The following is a 17,897-nucleotide window of genomic DNA, read 5'->3' as shown; positions in this document are numbered from 1 at the left end:
TTGGTTAAATTTTGAGAAAATTTGGGGACTCAAAAATATGAAAAAGGGAAATAACGTGGGGAAAAAATTGAAGAAAAAAAATTGGGGGGTAAATTAGAAGGAAATTTAGGGGGGACATTTTTCTTCTAAATTGTTAAAAATGGGAGAAAAAATAAGAAATGTGGAAAGTTTTTTTCCTCCTGTTGTTAAAGGAAGTTTAATCTCAAACAACTAAAACAAATGTAAAAGAAATGAAATGGGAGGAAAACACTAAATTAACATTATTCATCTGTTTTGGTTCTAAATGAAAAAATAATTAAGTATCGTTACCGAAAAAAGTATCGTTCAGGTATCGGTACCGGAAACTAAGTATCGTTAAAGTACCGGTATCGGAAAAAATGTAGCGGTACCCAGCCCTAATTAACACTGAATATTTTAGTCGCCGAAATGAACCGTGTCCTCCTCCATGTCTGACTCCGGGATGTTTGTTTAGAGCAGACACTGCCATCTGTCGGTCATACTGTCAAACTGCAGCAGCCTCTCCTCACTGAAATGAGCTGCATCATTCCTTATTGATCTGTGACTTTTACCAGAGAGCACAAGTACAACACACAGACAGTGGACCCCTCACGCACTCACGCACTCACGCACTCACTGACCCCTGTCCTGGTCACTAAAGTCCGGGCTCCACCAGGAGAGCGCGTGGGGAGTGAAAAGTGTCCCAGCCATCACTCCTCTCCCAGGCCACAAGCACAACCCTGACCCACAGCGTCCCTCACACAGCGCTCTGTCCTGGGCCTGCGGGGGGAAGTTTGGGTCCGGGGCGCTCAAAGACATCCCGCCTCCCGCCACAAGGTCACCGTCTCCGAGCGCGCCCCAGACGGCTGTCCTTGGGCAGATGCGCCGCCGCTGCCGGGCCACTTAAACCGCGCCGTGCCCGCTCTCCGCAGTGGGGCTTCCTCACGGCCTCTCACTGCGGCAAGGCCCCCCCGCCACCTGCCCGTCCCGCTCATCCGCGGAGCCAGCCCCTGACAGCCTGAGAGCGGCGCGAGGCGAGGCGGGGTCGAGCGTCTCCAAAAAAAATAAAGCTCCGCAACAACAGCCTCCCCTTCTCTCTCCGCGCCCCGGGGCAGCCGCTGCAGACACACGGGCATCCCCCCCCCCGCGCATCCACTCACCTGGCCGCGCGCTCTCCGGGTGCCTCGGCGGCATCAGACGCGTCCTCCCTCCCGGTGCCTCGGCTGCGGGTCCATGGGTCCGTCTTCTTCCGCCCTGACGCGTTCACAGGAGCGGCAGCGGCGTGAGCATGCGGCGGCACACGCTCCGCACACGTCAGCTGCGGGAGAGGGTCAGCTGACGAGCACCGGCGGGACGGAGGAGAGCGGGGGACCGGGGGGTTATCGGAGAGCGGGACCGTGGGACCGTTAAAGTGTGGCGGGAGCGCGGACCGTTCCGTCACCGTGCGTCATCACCGGAGAGAAATATATTTAAGACTTTAAAATGATTCTGCACCAGTGAAAGTGTTTTAAAACAGTCTGCAGGTTCAGACGAGACACAAAACAGGAAATAAAGTGATTTTTTTTTTTCAAAAGAAATCCCATAAAAACAAATCAAAAGAAATCATTAAGAATGAAGTAAACACAGCCTGAAATAGCCTGTCCTAACTTCTTTGTAAAGTCCCGCCTTCCCGGATCTCAGCGACGAATCAGAGTCGAGTATCCTCCCACGTTGACCAATGCAACGAACTGGCCTAAATTTAAAGGGACTGTACAGAGTTTAAAAATGTTCATAAGTATTTTCCTCTACATGACCTGTTCACCACGACTGCCTCTAAAACTGAATGCACAAACGTAATATAGAAACTGCAGTTACACATATGACCTGAGGTGGCAGTAGTGAGTTGCATCTAGTCCCTTTAAGATAGAAGAGATAACCACATCCATCCAGCTCCATTAGTAATGATCCTGAGTGATCTGTGAAATCAACATGGCTGCTCAACCTCATCATACGAAGCCTGCTCCTTAAAGGATCTATATCCTGCTATTTTAGCCATTCCAAAGTTAAGTATAGGCATTTATATGATATATTGTACCATTTTTGTGATGAATATAAGTGTTTTCTGGAGGTATTTTTCAAACCCGGAAGACACAACGCTTCGATTCAGTTAACTCCGCCCCCTCTCTCCGCACATACTTTACCGTAATATAAATAAACAGCAATAAGTTAAGTTACTTCACGATGCAGTTATACTGAGTTGACATCTGCAACACAGCTTCATAAATGGCTAACACACACGCTAATATGCTAACACACATGCTAATATGCTAACACACAAGCTAACCCGCGTTTGGATTGACTCACCCTCTGGTCCATCTCTGTTTACATTGTGGGACTCGCGTTGGTTATAAAAGTTAATCCACTTTGATTCTGGTGAAGGTTCACAAACATCCATCAGTGACAGTCACAGAAAAACAATATTTTGGTGAAAGTCGCTGAATCCCGGAGAAAAAAACAACTTCTGACGGGAGTGGCCTCTTCTTTAGGAAGGTTGAATCATAGACTGTATAAACTCCTCGTCCTCGTAGCCAAACGCGCTTTTTTTCTCCGTGACATGATCGTTAGGTAAGAATAAAGAACAGGTGTGTCCAGTTATAACGAGCTCCATCTTCAGCTGCAGCGCAAACATGACTGATCTGTTCAGACGCTCAGGGGTGTTTGTTTTGGCCTCGGCTGACCTGGAAGCACCTCGGCAGGGTTGCCAGGTCCGCGGTTAAACCGCGGAATTGGGCGGTTTTTAAAGCCATTCCGCGGGTGAAAAAAACTGTCCGCGGTTTTTTGCCTTGCTGTAATCAATGTTGACTTGATCAAAATCACTATTTCGAAGGCAAATCCAAGGCTCTGTGAGCTGCTTTTTCAATAAGGGGGGGAAATAGGGGCGGTTTCTCATCATCGCAGGAGCACATGGGCTCTGTTAGCTAGTAAACAATATTGAAAATTCCAGCCGCGCCGTATGTCCGCGGGTTTTCCGCGGTTTTCAGATATTTTTGGGCGGGTTTGGCTGCCCAGACCTGGCAACCCTGCACCTCGGGCACATCCTTTTTTATTTTCTTTTTTTTCCCTTTTCCTTTATTTATTTATTTCTTACAACAGAAATAATGAAAAGGGTGGTTTACAAATTAAAATCCGTCCGTAAGCATAGAATTAAGACATTACATTACAGACGTCGAGCACTTCCGTTCCGCTGTGACGACACAACTGAACACTCAGTCGTTCACCAGGAGAGGGCAGATTATTGTACCATTAGTGGGCGGGGCTGTCCCAGTAAAGGGGCGTGTCTGTCCCACGGGATGAGGGGTCTGAAAGCCAGGGTCATTAACACACAGTGAGGTCATTAACACAGTGAGGTCATTAACACACAGTGAGGTCATTAACACAGTGAGGTCATTAACACACAGTGAGGTCATAAACACAGTGAGGTCATTAACACACAGTGAGGTCATTAACACACAGTGAGGTTATTAACACACAGTGAGGTCATTAACACACAGTGAGATCATTAACACACAGTGAGGTCATTAACACACAGTGAGGTCATTAACACACAGTGAGGTCATTAACACACAGTGAGGTCATTAACACACAGTGAGATCATTAACACATAGTGAGATCATTAACACACAGTGTGGTCATTAACACACAGTGAGGTCATTAACACACAGTGAGGTCATTAACACACAGTGAGGTCATTAACACAGTGAGGTCATTAACACACAGTGAGGTCATTAACACACAGTGAGATCATTAACACACAGTGAGATCATTAACACATAGTGAGGTCATTAACACACAGTGAGGTCATTAACACAGTGAGGTCATTAACACAGTGAGGTCATTAACACACAGTGAGGTGAGGTCATTAACACACAGTGAGGTCATTAACACACAGTGAGGTCATTAACACAGTGAGGTCATTAACACACAGTGAGGTCATTAACACAGTGAGGTCATTAACACAGTGAGGTCATTAACACACAGTGAGGTCATTAACACAGTGAGGTCATTAACACACTGAGGTCATTAACACACAGTGAGGTCATTAACACACAGTGAGGTGAGGTCATTAACACACAGTGAGGTCATTAACACAGTGAGGTCATTAACACACAGTGAGGTCATTAACACAGTGAGGTCATTAACACAGTGAGGTCATTAACACACAGTGAGGTGAGGTCATTAACACACAGTGAGGTCATTAACACACAGTGAGGTGAGGTCATTAACACACAGTGAGGTCATTAACACAGTGAGGTCATTAACACACACTGAGGTCATTAACACACACTGAGGTCATTAACACACAGTGAGGTCATTAACACAGTGAGGTCATTAACACACAGTGAGGTCATTAACACAGTGAGGTCATTAACACAGTGAGGTCATTAACACACAGTGAGGTCATTAACACACAGTGAGGTCATTAACACACAGTGACGTCATTAACACACAGTGAGGTCATTAACACACAGTGAGGTCATTAACACAGTGAGGTCATTAACACACAGTGAGGTCATTAACACACTGTGAGGTCATTAAGACACAGTGAGGTCATTAACACACAGTGAGGTCATTAACACAGTGAGGTCATTAACACACAGTGAGGTCATTAACACACAGTGAGGTCATTAACACACAGTGATGTCATTAACACAGTGAGGTCATTAACACAGTGAGGTCATGAACACACAGTGAGGTCATTAACACAGTGAGGTCATTAACACACAGTGAGGTCATTAACACACAGTGAGGTCATTAACACACAGTGAGGTCATTAACACACAGTGAGGTCATTAACACACAGTGAGGTCATTAACACAGTGAGGTCATTAACACACAGTGAGGTCATTAACACAGTGAGGTCATTAACACACAGTGAGGTCATTAACACAGTGAGGTCATGAACACACAGTGAGGTCATTAACACAGTGAGGTCATTAACACACAGTGAGGTCATTAACACAGTGAGGTCATTAACACACAGTGAGGTCATTAACACACAGTGAGGTCATTAACACACAGTGAGGTCATTAACACACAGTGAGGTCATTAACACACAGTGAGGTCATTAACACACAGTGAGGTCATTAACACACAGTGAGGTCATTAACACACAGTGAGGTCATTAACACACAGTGAGGTCATTAACACAGTGAGGTCATTAACACACAGTGAGGTCATTAACACACAGTGAGGTCATTAACACACAGTGAGGTCATTAACACACAGTGAGGTCATAAACACACAGTGAGGTCATTAACACACAGTGAGGTCATTAACGCACAGTGAAGTCATTAACACACAGTGAGGTCATTAACACACAGTGAGGTCATTAACACACAGTGAGGTCATTAACACACAGTGAGGTCATTAACACACAGTGAGGTCATTAACACAGTGAGGTCATTAACACAGTGAGGTCATTAACACACAGTGAGGTCATTAACACAGTGAGGTCATTAACACACAGTGAGGTCATTAACACACATTGAGGTCATTAACACACAGTGAGGTCATTAACACACAGTGAGGTCATTAACACACATTGAGGTCATTAACACACAGTGAGGTCATTAACACAGTGAGGTCATTAACACACAGTGAGGTCATTAACACAGTGAGGTCATTAACACACAGTGAGGTCATTAACACACAGTGAGGTCATTAACACAGTGAGGTCATTAACACAGTGACGTCATAAACACACAGTGAGGTCATTAACACAGTGAGGTCATTAACACACACTGAGGTCATTAACACACATTGAGGTCATTAACACAGTGAGGTCATTAACACACAGTGAGGTCATTAACACACAGTGAGGTCATTAACACACAGTGAGGTCATTAACACACAGTGAGGTCATTAACACAGTGAGGTCATTAACACACAGTGAGGTCATTAACACACAGTGAGGTCATTAACACACAGTGAGGTCATTAACACACAGTGAGGTCATTAACACACAGTGAGGTCATTAACACACATTGAGGTCATTAACACAGTGAGGTCATTAACACACAGTGAGGTCATTAACACACAGTGAGGTCATTAACACACAGTGAGGTCATTAACACACAGTGAGGTCATTAACACATAGTGAGGTCATTAACACACAGTGAGGTCATTAACACACTGTGAGGTCATTAACACACAGTGAGGTCATTAACACACAGTGAGGTCATTAACACACAGTGAGGTCATTAACACACAGTGAGGTCATTAACACAGTGAGGTCATTAACACAGTGAGGTCATTAACACAGTGAGGTCATTAACACACAGTGAGGTCATTAACACAGTGAGGTCATTAACACACAGTGAGGTCATTAACACAGTGAGGTCATTAACACATAGTGAGGTCATTAACACACAGTGAGGTCATTAACACACAGTGAGGAAGCATTGAGGCTCCTCCCCCTCCTCCTGACAGCTGTATTCGGACGCTCCTTATCACGGTGGACACTGATGCACATCTGGTGTGGGTCAGACCTCTTACCAACCTTCTGGATTTGGATAAACCCGTCTCTCCTGAAGGACCTCCTGCCTGTGCCCTCACAGAGGACGTCGTGAGGAGCAAAAGGAAACTGATCACGTGACTCTCCATTGCCTGCGTTTAGACCAATGGTTGCTCTGCTTCGTGACCACGGCGCTGGGGCCGACATGGCTGTAACTTTAGACCCTTTTGCCTCATTTGCAAACTCAGCTTCCTGAGTAAAGAGGAGGAAGTAGATCATTTACTGTTCAGTTTCACTCACTGGCTGTTTCCCACTTCCCAGAAGCCTCGCCGTCTCGGCCGCTTCTGATGGAATCCACGTCATCACAGGCCGCCGAGTGGTTCACCTGGACCATTCCTCTGTTTGGCTCATTTACCCAAGATGCACCTGTGGATCCTCCGCTGCCTCGGAGAGCTGAAATTACCCATGATGCCCTGTAACATGTTTTTTTTCTTCCCTTTTGTCCCGAAACTTTATGTTTGAACTCACTGTGAAAGTTTTGTTCCCCGTTTGTGCAAATACATCATTGTAATAATATAAAATAAATCCTTGGCAGAAGTGTGTGAGCAAGTCAAGATGTAAAAATGAGGTTTATTTAAAGTGAAACTCTTAATGAAAGGCCGACTCACTGAAACATCAGGCCTGTGCTGATCAATGTAAGTCTGCAATTAGTCATCAACGGGACCTGCTAAATATATTCAATATTTGAGTTTCATTTCTTGCTTAAATTTTGTTCTATTCAGGTCAAAATGTTCAACTCACTTTGCATCACTTTAACCCTCGTGTCGCCTTCGCGGGTCTTTTTGACCCGCTGTCATGTTCCGGGCATTTGGATGCAAGGTGACACAAGGGGGCGCCCTTCCAACCTTCTCAGTGTAAATGTGAATTGACTTTCTTCAGAGTGAGACTTTAGGTCAGACACCATGAGTGACAGTAACATGAGGCTAAATACAGTGAGCTCTTTGTTTGTAGCAAAAAGTCTGAGGCCTCATTGCTCTTCAGTCACAGACTGAGAAGTGAAGAAGGAAGTCATGGAGCTTCTGCTTTAGACAGAACTTCAGACTTCTGCTGCATGTAAGAGTCATATCATTTTCTGAGACTCAAATATGTAGTAAAAACATAATATATGGAAAATTATTATTACAATTACAAAAAGAAAATTATTTGATAATCCTGTATCTAATAAAAACATTTTTATTTTTTTATTTACTCTCATTATAAAAAACAAAGAAAAAAACAAAGCCAGGTCATTTGTATCTGCTGTAGGTCATGTTTGTCCCAGTTCCTCTGAGTCATGGTGCAGCAGGACTGATGTGGACAGATGTTACAGAAGAAGCTCATGAGGTTCATTTCTTCAACAGTTACTATAGTAACTATTTTCTCCAAAGTAAAAGTAGATCTACCACAGTCCTGTCCACATCTGTCATGGTCCACCATGACCCACCACGACTCAGAGGAACTGGGACAAACATGACTTTACAGCAGATACAAATGGTTAGGGTTTGTTTGGGTTTTCTTTTTTAGAATGAGAGCAAATAAAATAAAAAAGTAATTTTTTGATTAGATACAGGATTTTCAATTATTTTTTCTTTTTGTAATAACTATTTTCCATATATTATGTTTTTACTACAGATTTGAGTTTCAGAATATGATCAATCAATCAATGTTTCTAAAGCGCTTTTCATACCAAAAGGTATCACAAAGTGCATTACAGATTACAACATTTGGTATGATGTAATATGACTCTTACATGCAGCAGAAGTCTGAAGTTGTGTCTAAAGCAGAAGCTCCATGACTTCCTTCTTCACTTCTCCGTCTGTGACTGAAGAGCAATGAGGCCTCTGACTTTTTACTGCAAACAAAGAGCTCACTGTATTTAGCCTCATGTTACTGTCACTCATGGTGTCTGACCTAAAGTCTCACTCTGAAGAAAGTCAATTCACATTTACACTGAGAAGGTTGGAAGGGGGCCCCCTTGTGTCACCTTGCATCCAAATGCCCGGAACATGAAAGCGGGTCAAAAAGACCCGCGAAGGCGACACGAGGGTTAAAGATCTGCTCACAGTGGAACAGATCCTTCATTACAATATTACTCAAGTCGTGGTCTTCCAACTTCACCCCCGTTTGGAGCTATCATTGGGAGAGGCCAAATGCTAACAACATCTTTGGTTGTTTTGCGTGACTGAGCTCACGCACAAAGACCAGAAAGGTACGCATCAACTCGTCTACGCTCAGGCAAGAACATATCTCAGTATGGAAAAACTGTGGCCTGTTCCTTTAAGTATAACTGAATACTAACCTCTGTATTTCACCAGGTGGAAACCTGTGGACGGAGGCGAGTACACAGTACATGTACTGAAGTACGTTTTTGAAGTAATTGTACTTTAGCCGTTTTGGCACGGCATCTGTACTCTTGAGTAAAAACAATAGTGGTTCCAGTGAGGAAAGCGTCACATGACACATACATTACACGTGTCACATGACATGTAGATTTTTCTGGCATTATTTTGTTCATCATTTACAGAACGGAAAATATATCAGACTTTTACGCTGAAACAGAAGATCCCAAGATACTTCAGAACTCTTCATAAGCATAAACCTAATACTTTAGTGACTCCACCCACCTCGCCTTCATTATATCCGTCTGTTTCTGCAGAAGCAAGTCCAATTCAATGCTTTTTCATGCTCCAATACTGTGTTTGAACTTTTAATGCCACAAAGACAAAGAAAGACACATATTTCCTTTCTTAGGATTTGCAAACAGTTCATCAAACAGAGGAATGATAATCGGGCAAAACAGGAAACTTCAGAGCAAAAACATGAACAAAACATGGATGTTTCAGATGAAAAGATTCAATGAACTTATACAAAGTTGAGCGATGTCATACTTGTACAATAAGTTGAGATTTAATGCCTGCCAGCTTGAATCCAATTTAAGGTTTTTAAATGGCATTATTTAAGGCCTTGATTTAGGCACAGTTCATTTAATGAAAAAACAAGGAAAAAACTGGGGCAAAAATATGGAGAAATTGGACACAAATCAGTTAAAGAGCAGCAAAAATTGTGGCAAAATAAGACAAAAACATTGTTTCCAAAAATAAGAAAAACAGGGCAATAATTGGGCAATTTCCTTTTTTCAATACCAGTATTACTGAAGTTTTCTTCCAATACCAGATGCCCTCCTTTGGGACACCTCTGCTGCCCGGCGAGAACCACCGGTTTAAGGTACATTTCTCTCGTTTTCAGAAAACCTACAGCCTGGTTTTATTTGGATCACATTTGTTTTTATTGCACAGTTCACGGCACCATCAACACAATGACTGAACATGTCCCACAGAGCCACGACACACAACGAGGTTTCCTTTTGGAGAGTCATTATTTGCAGAGGGCAGTGGCTCCGCGGCCGGGCCTGTCCCTCATGCTGTCCCTCATGCTGTCCCTCATGCTGTCCCTGGTGTCCCTGGTGTCCCTGGTGTCCCTGCGTCCCCGTGTGCGTCCTCGTGCACACTCCCGCACATAGTCCCGCGTGTGCAGTCTGAAGTGTGTGTTGAGGTGTGCGGACTGGTTGAAGCTCTTGCCGCACACGTGGCAGTGGAAAGGCTTCTCTCCGGTGTGGATGCGGTGGTGTCTCTTGAGCATGCTCACTGTGGTGAAGCTCTTGCGGCACACGGCGCAGCAGTAGGGCTTCTCCTTGGTGTGCCAGCGCATGTGCACCTCCAGCTGGCAGGCGAAGTTGAAGCCTTTGCCGCACTCGGCGCAGCGGTGGAGCTTGTGCAGGGCGAACACGGGGCCGGACGAGAGGGGCAGGGGTCTGCTGGAGCCGAGGTTGGCGGGCGGGGCCGAGCTAGCGGGGCTAGTGGCACTATGTGCGGAGGGAGAAACGGGCCTGCTCTCCACAGGCACCTCAGTCTTTATCTCCACAGGCGCAGGGTGCTCCTCTTCACTGGGCTCCTCTTTGACCAGTGGAAGATCCTCCTCTACACAGCTCCACTCCTGCCCCAGGAGCTCTCCATCCAGAGGGGACTGTCCCGGAGGAGGCTCTGCAAAGCACAACAGAAGACGTCATGTTCAGGTCTGAGGCAGGTCATGGTACAACTGAGGCTGCAGAAAGGATATCAGTCTAATACAGTCAAAATGTTTTTTACCGTCCATGAGCTGATCACATGTTCAATATTGTTTTACAAGTCGGTTTGTCAACTGGAGTGAACACAGTCAAGTCCACAGAATCACTCAGGAAAAGAAAAGCCAGTGTCCTCCACGTCTGGATATATTTAAAACAAACATCTGAAATCTGCCTGTTCTGTTTCAAAGTGCTTCACCAATATTACATACTTTGAATAAACCTGTGACCTTTCGCTGAACTAACGTCTGTTACATTGCTTATTGTATTTTCTGTTTGGCTGTTATCCGTTACAGATGTTATTACAGATGTTATTACAGATGTTATTACAGATGTTATTACAGATGTTATTACAGATGTTAATACAGATGTTACTACAGATGTGAATGAGTCTTGCAGCTGGAGGGCATCGCTGTGTCGTCATGGCCGAAGCTCTGGTGTTAACGCGAATGTGTGAAATAGACAATAATAGATCTATGGCGGGTCAGAACCAGGCTCACAACAGAGCATAGCTTCAGTAAAAAGACCTGCGCTCTTCACACAACCACCACCACAACCACAACAACCACAACAATCACCACAACCACCACAACCACCACCACAACAACAATCACCACCACCACAACAACAACCACCACAACAACAACAATCACCACAATCACCACAACCACCACAACAACAACAACAATCACCACCACAAGAACAACAATCACCACAATCACCACAACCACCACAACAACAACAACAATCACAACCACAAGAACAACAACCACCACCACCACCACCACCACCACAACCACAAGAACAACTACCACAACCACCACAACAACAACCACCATCACAACAATCACCACAACCACCACCACAACAACAATCACCACCACCACAACAACAATCACCACAACAACAACCACCACAACAACAACAACAACAATCACCACCACCACAACAACAATCACCACAACAACAACCACCACCACAACAATCACCACCACCACAACAACAACCACCACAACAACAATCACCACAACAACAACAATCACCACAACAACAACCACCACAACAACAATCACCACAACAACAATCACCACAATCACCACAACTACCACAACCACCACAACAACAACCACCATCACAACAATCACCACAACCACTACCACAACAATCACCACCACCACAACAATCACCACCACCACAACAACAATCACCACCACAACAACAATCACCACAACAACAACCACCACAACAACAACAACAATCACCACCACCACAACAACAATCACCACAACAACAACCACCACAACAACAACAATCACCACCACCACAACAACAATCACCACAACAACAATCACCACAACAACAATCACCACAACAACAACCACCACAACAACAATCACCACAACAATCACCACCACCACAACAACAACCACCACAACAACAATCACCACAACAACAACCACCACAACAACAATCACCACAACAACAACCACCACAACAACAACCACCACAACAACAACAACAATCACCACCACCACAACAACAATCACCACAACAACAATCACCACAACAACAATCACCACAACAACAACCACCACAACAACAATCACCACAACAATCACCACCACCACAACAACAACCACCACAACAACAATCACCACAACAACAACAACAACAACAACAATCACCACAATCACCACAACCACCACAACCACCACAAGAACAACAACCACCACCACAAGAACAACAACCACCACCATCACAACAACCACAACCACCACCACAACAACACCCACAACAACCACAACCACCACCACAACAACACCCACAACAACCACAACCACCACCACAACAACACCCACAACACCCACAACCACCACCACAACAACACCCACAACGACCACAAGAACAACAACCACCACCACAACGATCCTCCCTATAATCCGGCATGTTAACGTCTGTTACAAATGCTTCATTTATTTGACACAATGAACATGAAACACTTCAACATTTGGAGCCAGGTCTGATTTGCTGTGTTCGTCCAGAGAGGCTTTTACAATAAAAGACACTCAGAGAACATCAGGGGCTTCATTTTAAATGACAAACCTTTACTAAATGTTCAGAGTTGAGGAAGTTTAACCTCTGCAGTACTCCACAGTAGTACAGAGTAGTAGTATTTGTGTTGTGGCTGTTATGTATGACTGTTTGCTCCATGCGTCCCATGTTCCTGAGATCTTTTTAACAAATGAGTCCGGCCTCCACACTGCAGTGAGCGGTGGAGCTCATATTAGGGCTGGGCGACATGGCCAAAAAATGATGGGCTTGTCGGTGATGGCGTCTGAAGGGACGATAATTGCTGATAATTATCGGTGGCCAGTATCATCGTGCATCCCTAGTACATACACACCTAACCTGGTCGCTCATGTGTTCAGTACAGGAGGAGCCGCTGCTGCTGCGCCATTCTAAAGAGAAAACCTCTGCGCTGTTCTAACATCTAAACTTGTGTCTGTGTGTCTTATTGGAGCGTATAATTCCTACTACTTTGTTCCTATATTTCACGATGCTCATGTTCCGCCTGTGCCTCAGCCTTGAGCTGGGACAGACGGCTCGCAGAGGCTTTCACTCCGTCATATTTGATAACATTCACTGAAACTGAGAAATCCAGTTCCAGCTAGAGAGATAAAGGTCAGAGAGCAGAGAGACCTGGCATCACTGTGGACCAATCACAGCGCTGGGATGCTTCAGTTCTTCAAGGACACGAAAATCCCAAAGTCAGCGTCACATGCGGTTCAATCGGACAGAACTGTGACTTTGTTTGACAATAAACCACTCTTTTTCTTACTCATGTTGGACTGTTCAGAGCTGCTGGTCTTTGCCTGTTCATCAGTGTGTTGCGTTTATGTCGTGGTGTCTCAGGAACTCACCATGGGGCATTTCCCATTATTATGAGACCACATGAAGGCAGCAGAAGCTTGTAAACCTGAGCCGTCATGCACAAGTAGTATAGTCCTAATGCCCACACTATTGTGCACTACATCATGGACACATGCAGCTGCAGCTTAGCCCGTATGTGGACCTGGTTTCTTTGATAAGTCCCACTTTTGTTTTGTGTCAGTCTATTGTTTGGATTTGGTTTACTTGCTGGAGTCGAAGTAAATTTCTCCCTAAATATTAATTCATTTGTAAAATGTTAACATTGTGATTTTAAATTCAATGGGATTGAAGTCACGGCGGTTTAAAGAATACTCTAGTAAAACACTTGCTAGATATTAAGACTGGGCCAGCGCTGCAGGATCAGGAAGGATGTGACTCGAGTAAAGCTGTGAAGAGCAAGTGCAGGAGGTGACAGGCGTCCATTTTTCATCTGATCTGGCAACACTTGTTGGATAGTTTGACGACACACAAAGAGTAAAAGCTCTGCATTTGCGCTGATGATGTGTTCAACTGCACTTTGTGAAAGAACCTCTGGGTGTAGATCTAAATGTTTTTGATGGAAATATTAGACATTTTCAATATTTAGGTCTCTTAGGTCAGTCACCTGTTATGTGCCAAAAGCCAATGTAGAACAACATTAACCAGACATTTGCTTTTCAAAGCAAATATTAAATATACAAATGATATCTTCTCCAAAGTGTGTGAAATCAAAAGCTGTTGGATGTGTAGTCAGTGAGGTGCAGCTGAAGGAGAGCCTAGTCTAGAAAACCTCAAACACACAACAAGGACTGACCCAAAGAATCACATCATTTAGAGAAAAAATAAGAAGTTAATCCTGATATTTCCACACATTTAGTATAAAACATATTCAGTCACAGGAAACAGGAACTACATCTCATGAAGCATGAACCTTTGTCTTTTAGATGTACTCACAGTAGAAGTAACTGTACTTTTAACTTGAAGAATCTACTTCATTAAAGTCAAGAAGTGTAACGTACAGTGTGATAGAAGTACTCTGAAACGTAGATACTTGAAAGTTACTGAAGTAGGCTCCACACAGGCCTGTGTTGAGTACAGCTGCCTCTGTAAAGAAGTTTCTGTCCAGAGGAAACACCTGTGATGGTCCAGAGGCTGAGTCAGGGTCAGGGTCAGGTCCTGCGGGACATGAGGAGCTCACCTGGCCGCAGCAGCAGGCGCTGCACGGCCGCGTTCAGCAGCTGGCGGAGCCGCTGGTTCTCCTCCCGGGAGCGGAGCAGCTCGGCCTGGTACTCCGCCTGGTACTCCGCCTGGTACTCGGCCACGGTGTCCTTCACCGCCCGGAAAATGTCCTGAGCCGCGGCGGTGAGCCTGTCGTTCAGGAACACATTGAGCAGCTCCAGTTTGGCCATGTCTGCTCTGGTCTGGTCCTGCTCTAAAGCTGCTCGAAGCTGCTCGAATGTTTACGTTTGTCCACGGCTTCTTCTGGACACGCGCACGGCGGCGTAGGACGGGCCTGGCACAATACCGCCCCTACAGGCGGGTTCATGTCCCTGCACATGCGGCCGCGGCGCTTCTGTCCTAGATGAAGGTTTTTGAGTTGCTGTCTGTACTCTGCAGGTGATGACAAAAGTAAACCATAATAAGTATTTATATGAGCGACAGTCTGCTGTAGTGTGAGGCAAAATCTGCACCAGGACAAAAGCAAAGGATTTGTTGAAATTTAGCAGGAAAAGACTGTCCAGATACTTACATTTACTACAATCTGTAGTGTTTCAGAGATTTTACATATTTTTTAAACTTTTAATTCATTTATTCATTATCATACTATCAATTATTAGTTATATTAGTTATTTTCAGATAACAATACCGCCCGTTAGGGCTCGGACGAAATATCGGATCGGACTTGGATCCCAATACTTCCCAATATTGTGCTGCAATACCAAGTATTGCAATACTTTCAATACTTGTGTTTAGAGGCCTGTTTCATCACATACTGTGCTTTCCAGTAACTGTTACTCAGCACTTTGTTACATTTTGTAGTAAATGTCAAATGGCATTTGGTTTCTAAACACATTTCAGGGTAAACAAATCACTTGTTATAGAAGATCTTTATTTCTATAGAGCCTTTCACAGACATGGTCACAAAGAGCTTTATATTCAGTCCATACTCTGTGGTGGTAAACTACGTTTGTAGCTTCAGTTCCCCCTGGTGGAGAACCTGAAGAAGTACACGTCTGCACCAACAGTCCCTCTGACCACCACCATACAGTCACTCACACACATCATTCATCCTGGCCTATTGTACATGTTTTTAGTGGAGTACCCGGAGGAAAACTACGCAGACACGGGGAGAACATGCAAACTCCACACAGAAAGGCCCCGTCCAGGTGGGAATCGAGAGTGCTAACAGCTATGCCCCCAGTAATTACTTACTGTATCGTGATTCGTATCGGATCGGCCCCTGGGTATCGCAATACGTATCGGATCGGCCCCTGGGTATCGCGATACGTATCGGATCGGCCCCTGGGTATCGCAATACGTATCGGATCGGCCCCGGGTATCGTGATACGTATCGGATCGGCCCCTGGGTATCGCAATACGTATCGGATCGGCCCCTGGGTATCGTGATACGTATCGGATCGGCCCCTGGGTATCGCAATACGTATCGGATCGGCCCCTGGGTATCGTGATACGTATCGGATCGGCCCCTGGGTATCGTGATACGTATCGGATCGGCCCCTGGGTATCGTGATACGTATCGGATCGGCCCCTGGGTATCGCAATACGTATCGGATCGGCCCCTGGGTATCGTGATTCGTATCGGATCGGCCCCTGGGTATCGTGATTCGTATCGGATCGGCCCCTGGGTATCGTGATTCGTATCGGATCGGCCCCTGGGTATCGCAATACGTATCGGATCGGCCCCTGGGTATCGCGATACGTATCGGATCGGCCCCTGGGTATCGTGATACGTATCGGATCGGCCCCTGGGTATCGCGATACGTATCGGATCGGCCCCTGGGTATCGCGATACGTATCGGATCGGCCCCTGGGTATCGCGATACGTATCGGATCGGCCCCTGGGTATCGCGATACGTATCGGATCGGCCCCTGGGTATCGCGATACGTATCGGATCGGCCCCTGGGTATCGTGATACGTATCGGATCGGCCCCTGGGTATCGCAATACGTATCGGATCGGCCCCTGGGTATCGCGATACGTATCGGATCGGCCCCTGGGTATCGTGATACGTATCGGATCGGCCCCTGGGTATCGCGATACGTATCGGATCGGCCCCTGGGTATCGCGATACGTATCGGATCGGCCCCTGGGTATCGCGATACGTATCGGATCGGCCCCTGGGTATCGCGATACGTATCGGATAGGCCCCTGGGTATCGTGATACGTATCGGATCGGCCCCTGGGTATCGTGATACGTATCGGATCGTGACCTAAGTGGATCGTCCCAGCCCCACTGCCCGTATTGTGCTTCATTGATGTAAAGCGCGATATAAGTTGAAACCATTTACCATTTGAAATCTTTTTAACATTTTTATTGAAGAAATAATTCCATTTACACAAATCAACATTTGATCTGCACAGTCACCAGCTGCACAGCCAGCATTATACACATGGATGAGCTGCACAGGGCCAAAGAAATATAAGAGGACAAATCAAAGAGGAGGAAAGGAAGACAAAAGACAAACAATGGCACATGTAACGCTAAGGGATCACAATTAAAGAGAAGGCTTCATTTTGCCCAATGGTTATTAAGAGTGTTTGAAGCTTCTATAAAAGGCGGAGAAACCCGTCCCTGAGTGAATATGATACTTCCACATCAATAACATGAGATAAATTGAGTCACTGTTTTTTAAGTTCGATCTAAACAAGCCAAACAAACACTCTTCCAATGTAGAGCAGGAAAGCCTTTCAATATTCATGAATGAAGTCACATCATGTCTGTCAAAATGATACAGCACTCGGACAATACCAGAAAAGATGCACTACATATCTGTTAGATATACATGTACATATACAGAGCTATATACATGTATGTCTCTGTTATTCCATATTACGAAGTTGTGAGGAGAAAATAAATAAAGTGCAAGATTCTGTAACAATGGTGTAATGCAGTCGTCCATGTTACTTCAACTGTTTACTCACGTTTCTATTGTTTTCTATGGGGAAAAACAGGCTTTTTCTTCCCCTTGCCATGTGCACTAATAAACAAATCTCTCACACACATCTGGCTGTTTCAACCAGACCAGAAATGTACCATTTTGCATTTAAAATCTGAAATATATTGTATTTTCTTGTGTGTTTGGATCATAAAAGTAC

General features: G+C 45.1%; 1 protein-coding gene across 1 annotated transcript; it reads right to left on the bottom strand.

Moving 5' to 3' along the window:
* Positions 1-9,712: 9,712 nt before the first annotated feature.
* LOC306982544 (uncharacterized protein) lies at positions 9,713-14,968 on the bottom strand (the record flags this gene model as incomplete). Its single annotated transcript, XM_079582504.1, has 2 exons — positions 9,713-10,569; positions 14,758-14,968. 2 exons carry the CDS (start codon positions 14,966-14,968, stop codon positions 9,905-9,907), a joined length of 876 nt encoding a protein of 291 aa, XP_079438630.1. The 3' UTR covers positions 9,713-9,904.
* Between the last annotated feature and the right edge of the window lie 2,929 nt (positions 14,969-17,897).

The sequence above is a fragment of the Gobius niger genome (genome assembly GCF_951799975.1).
Source record: "Gobius niger genome assembly, chromosome: 24".
NCBI lineage: Eukaryota > Metazoa > Chordata > Actinopteri > Gobiiformes > Gobiidae > Gobius > Gobius niger.
This window is presented reverse-complemented; position numbering and strand designations above follow the sequence as displayed.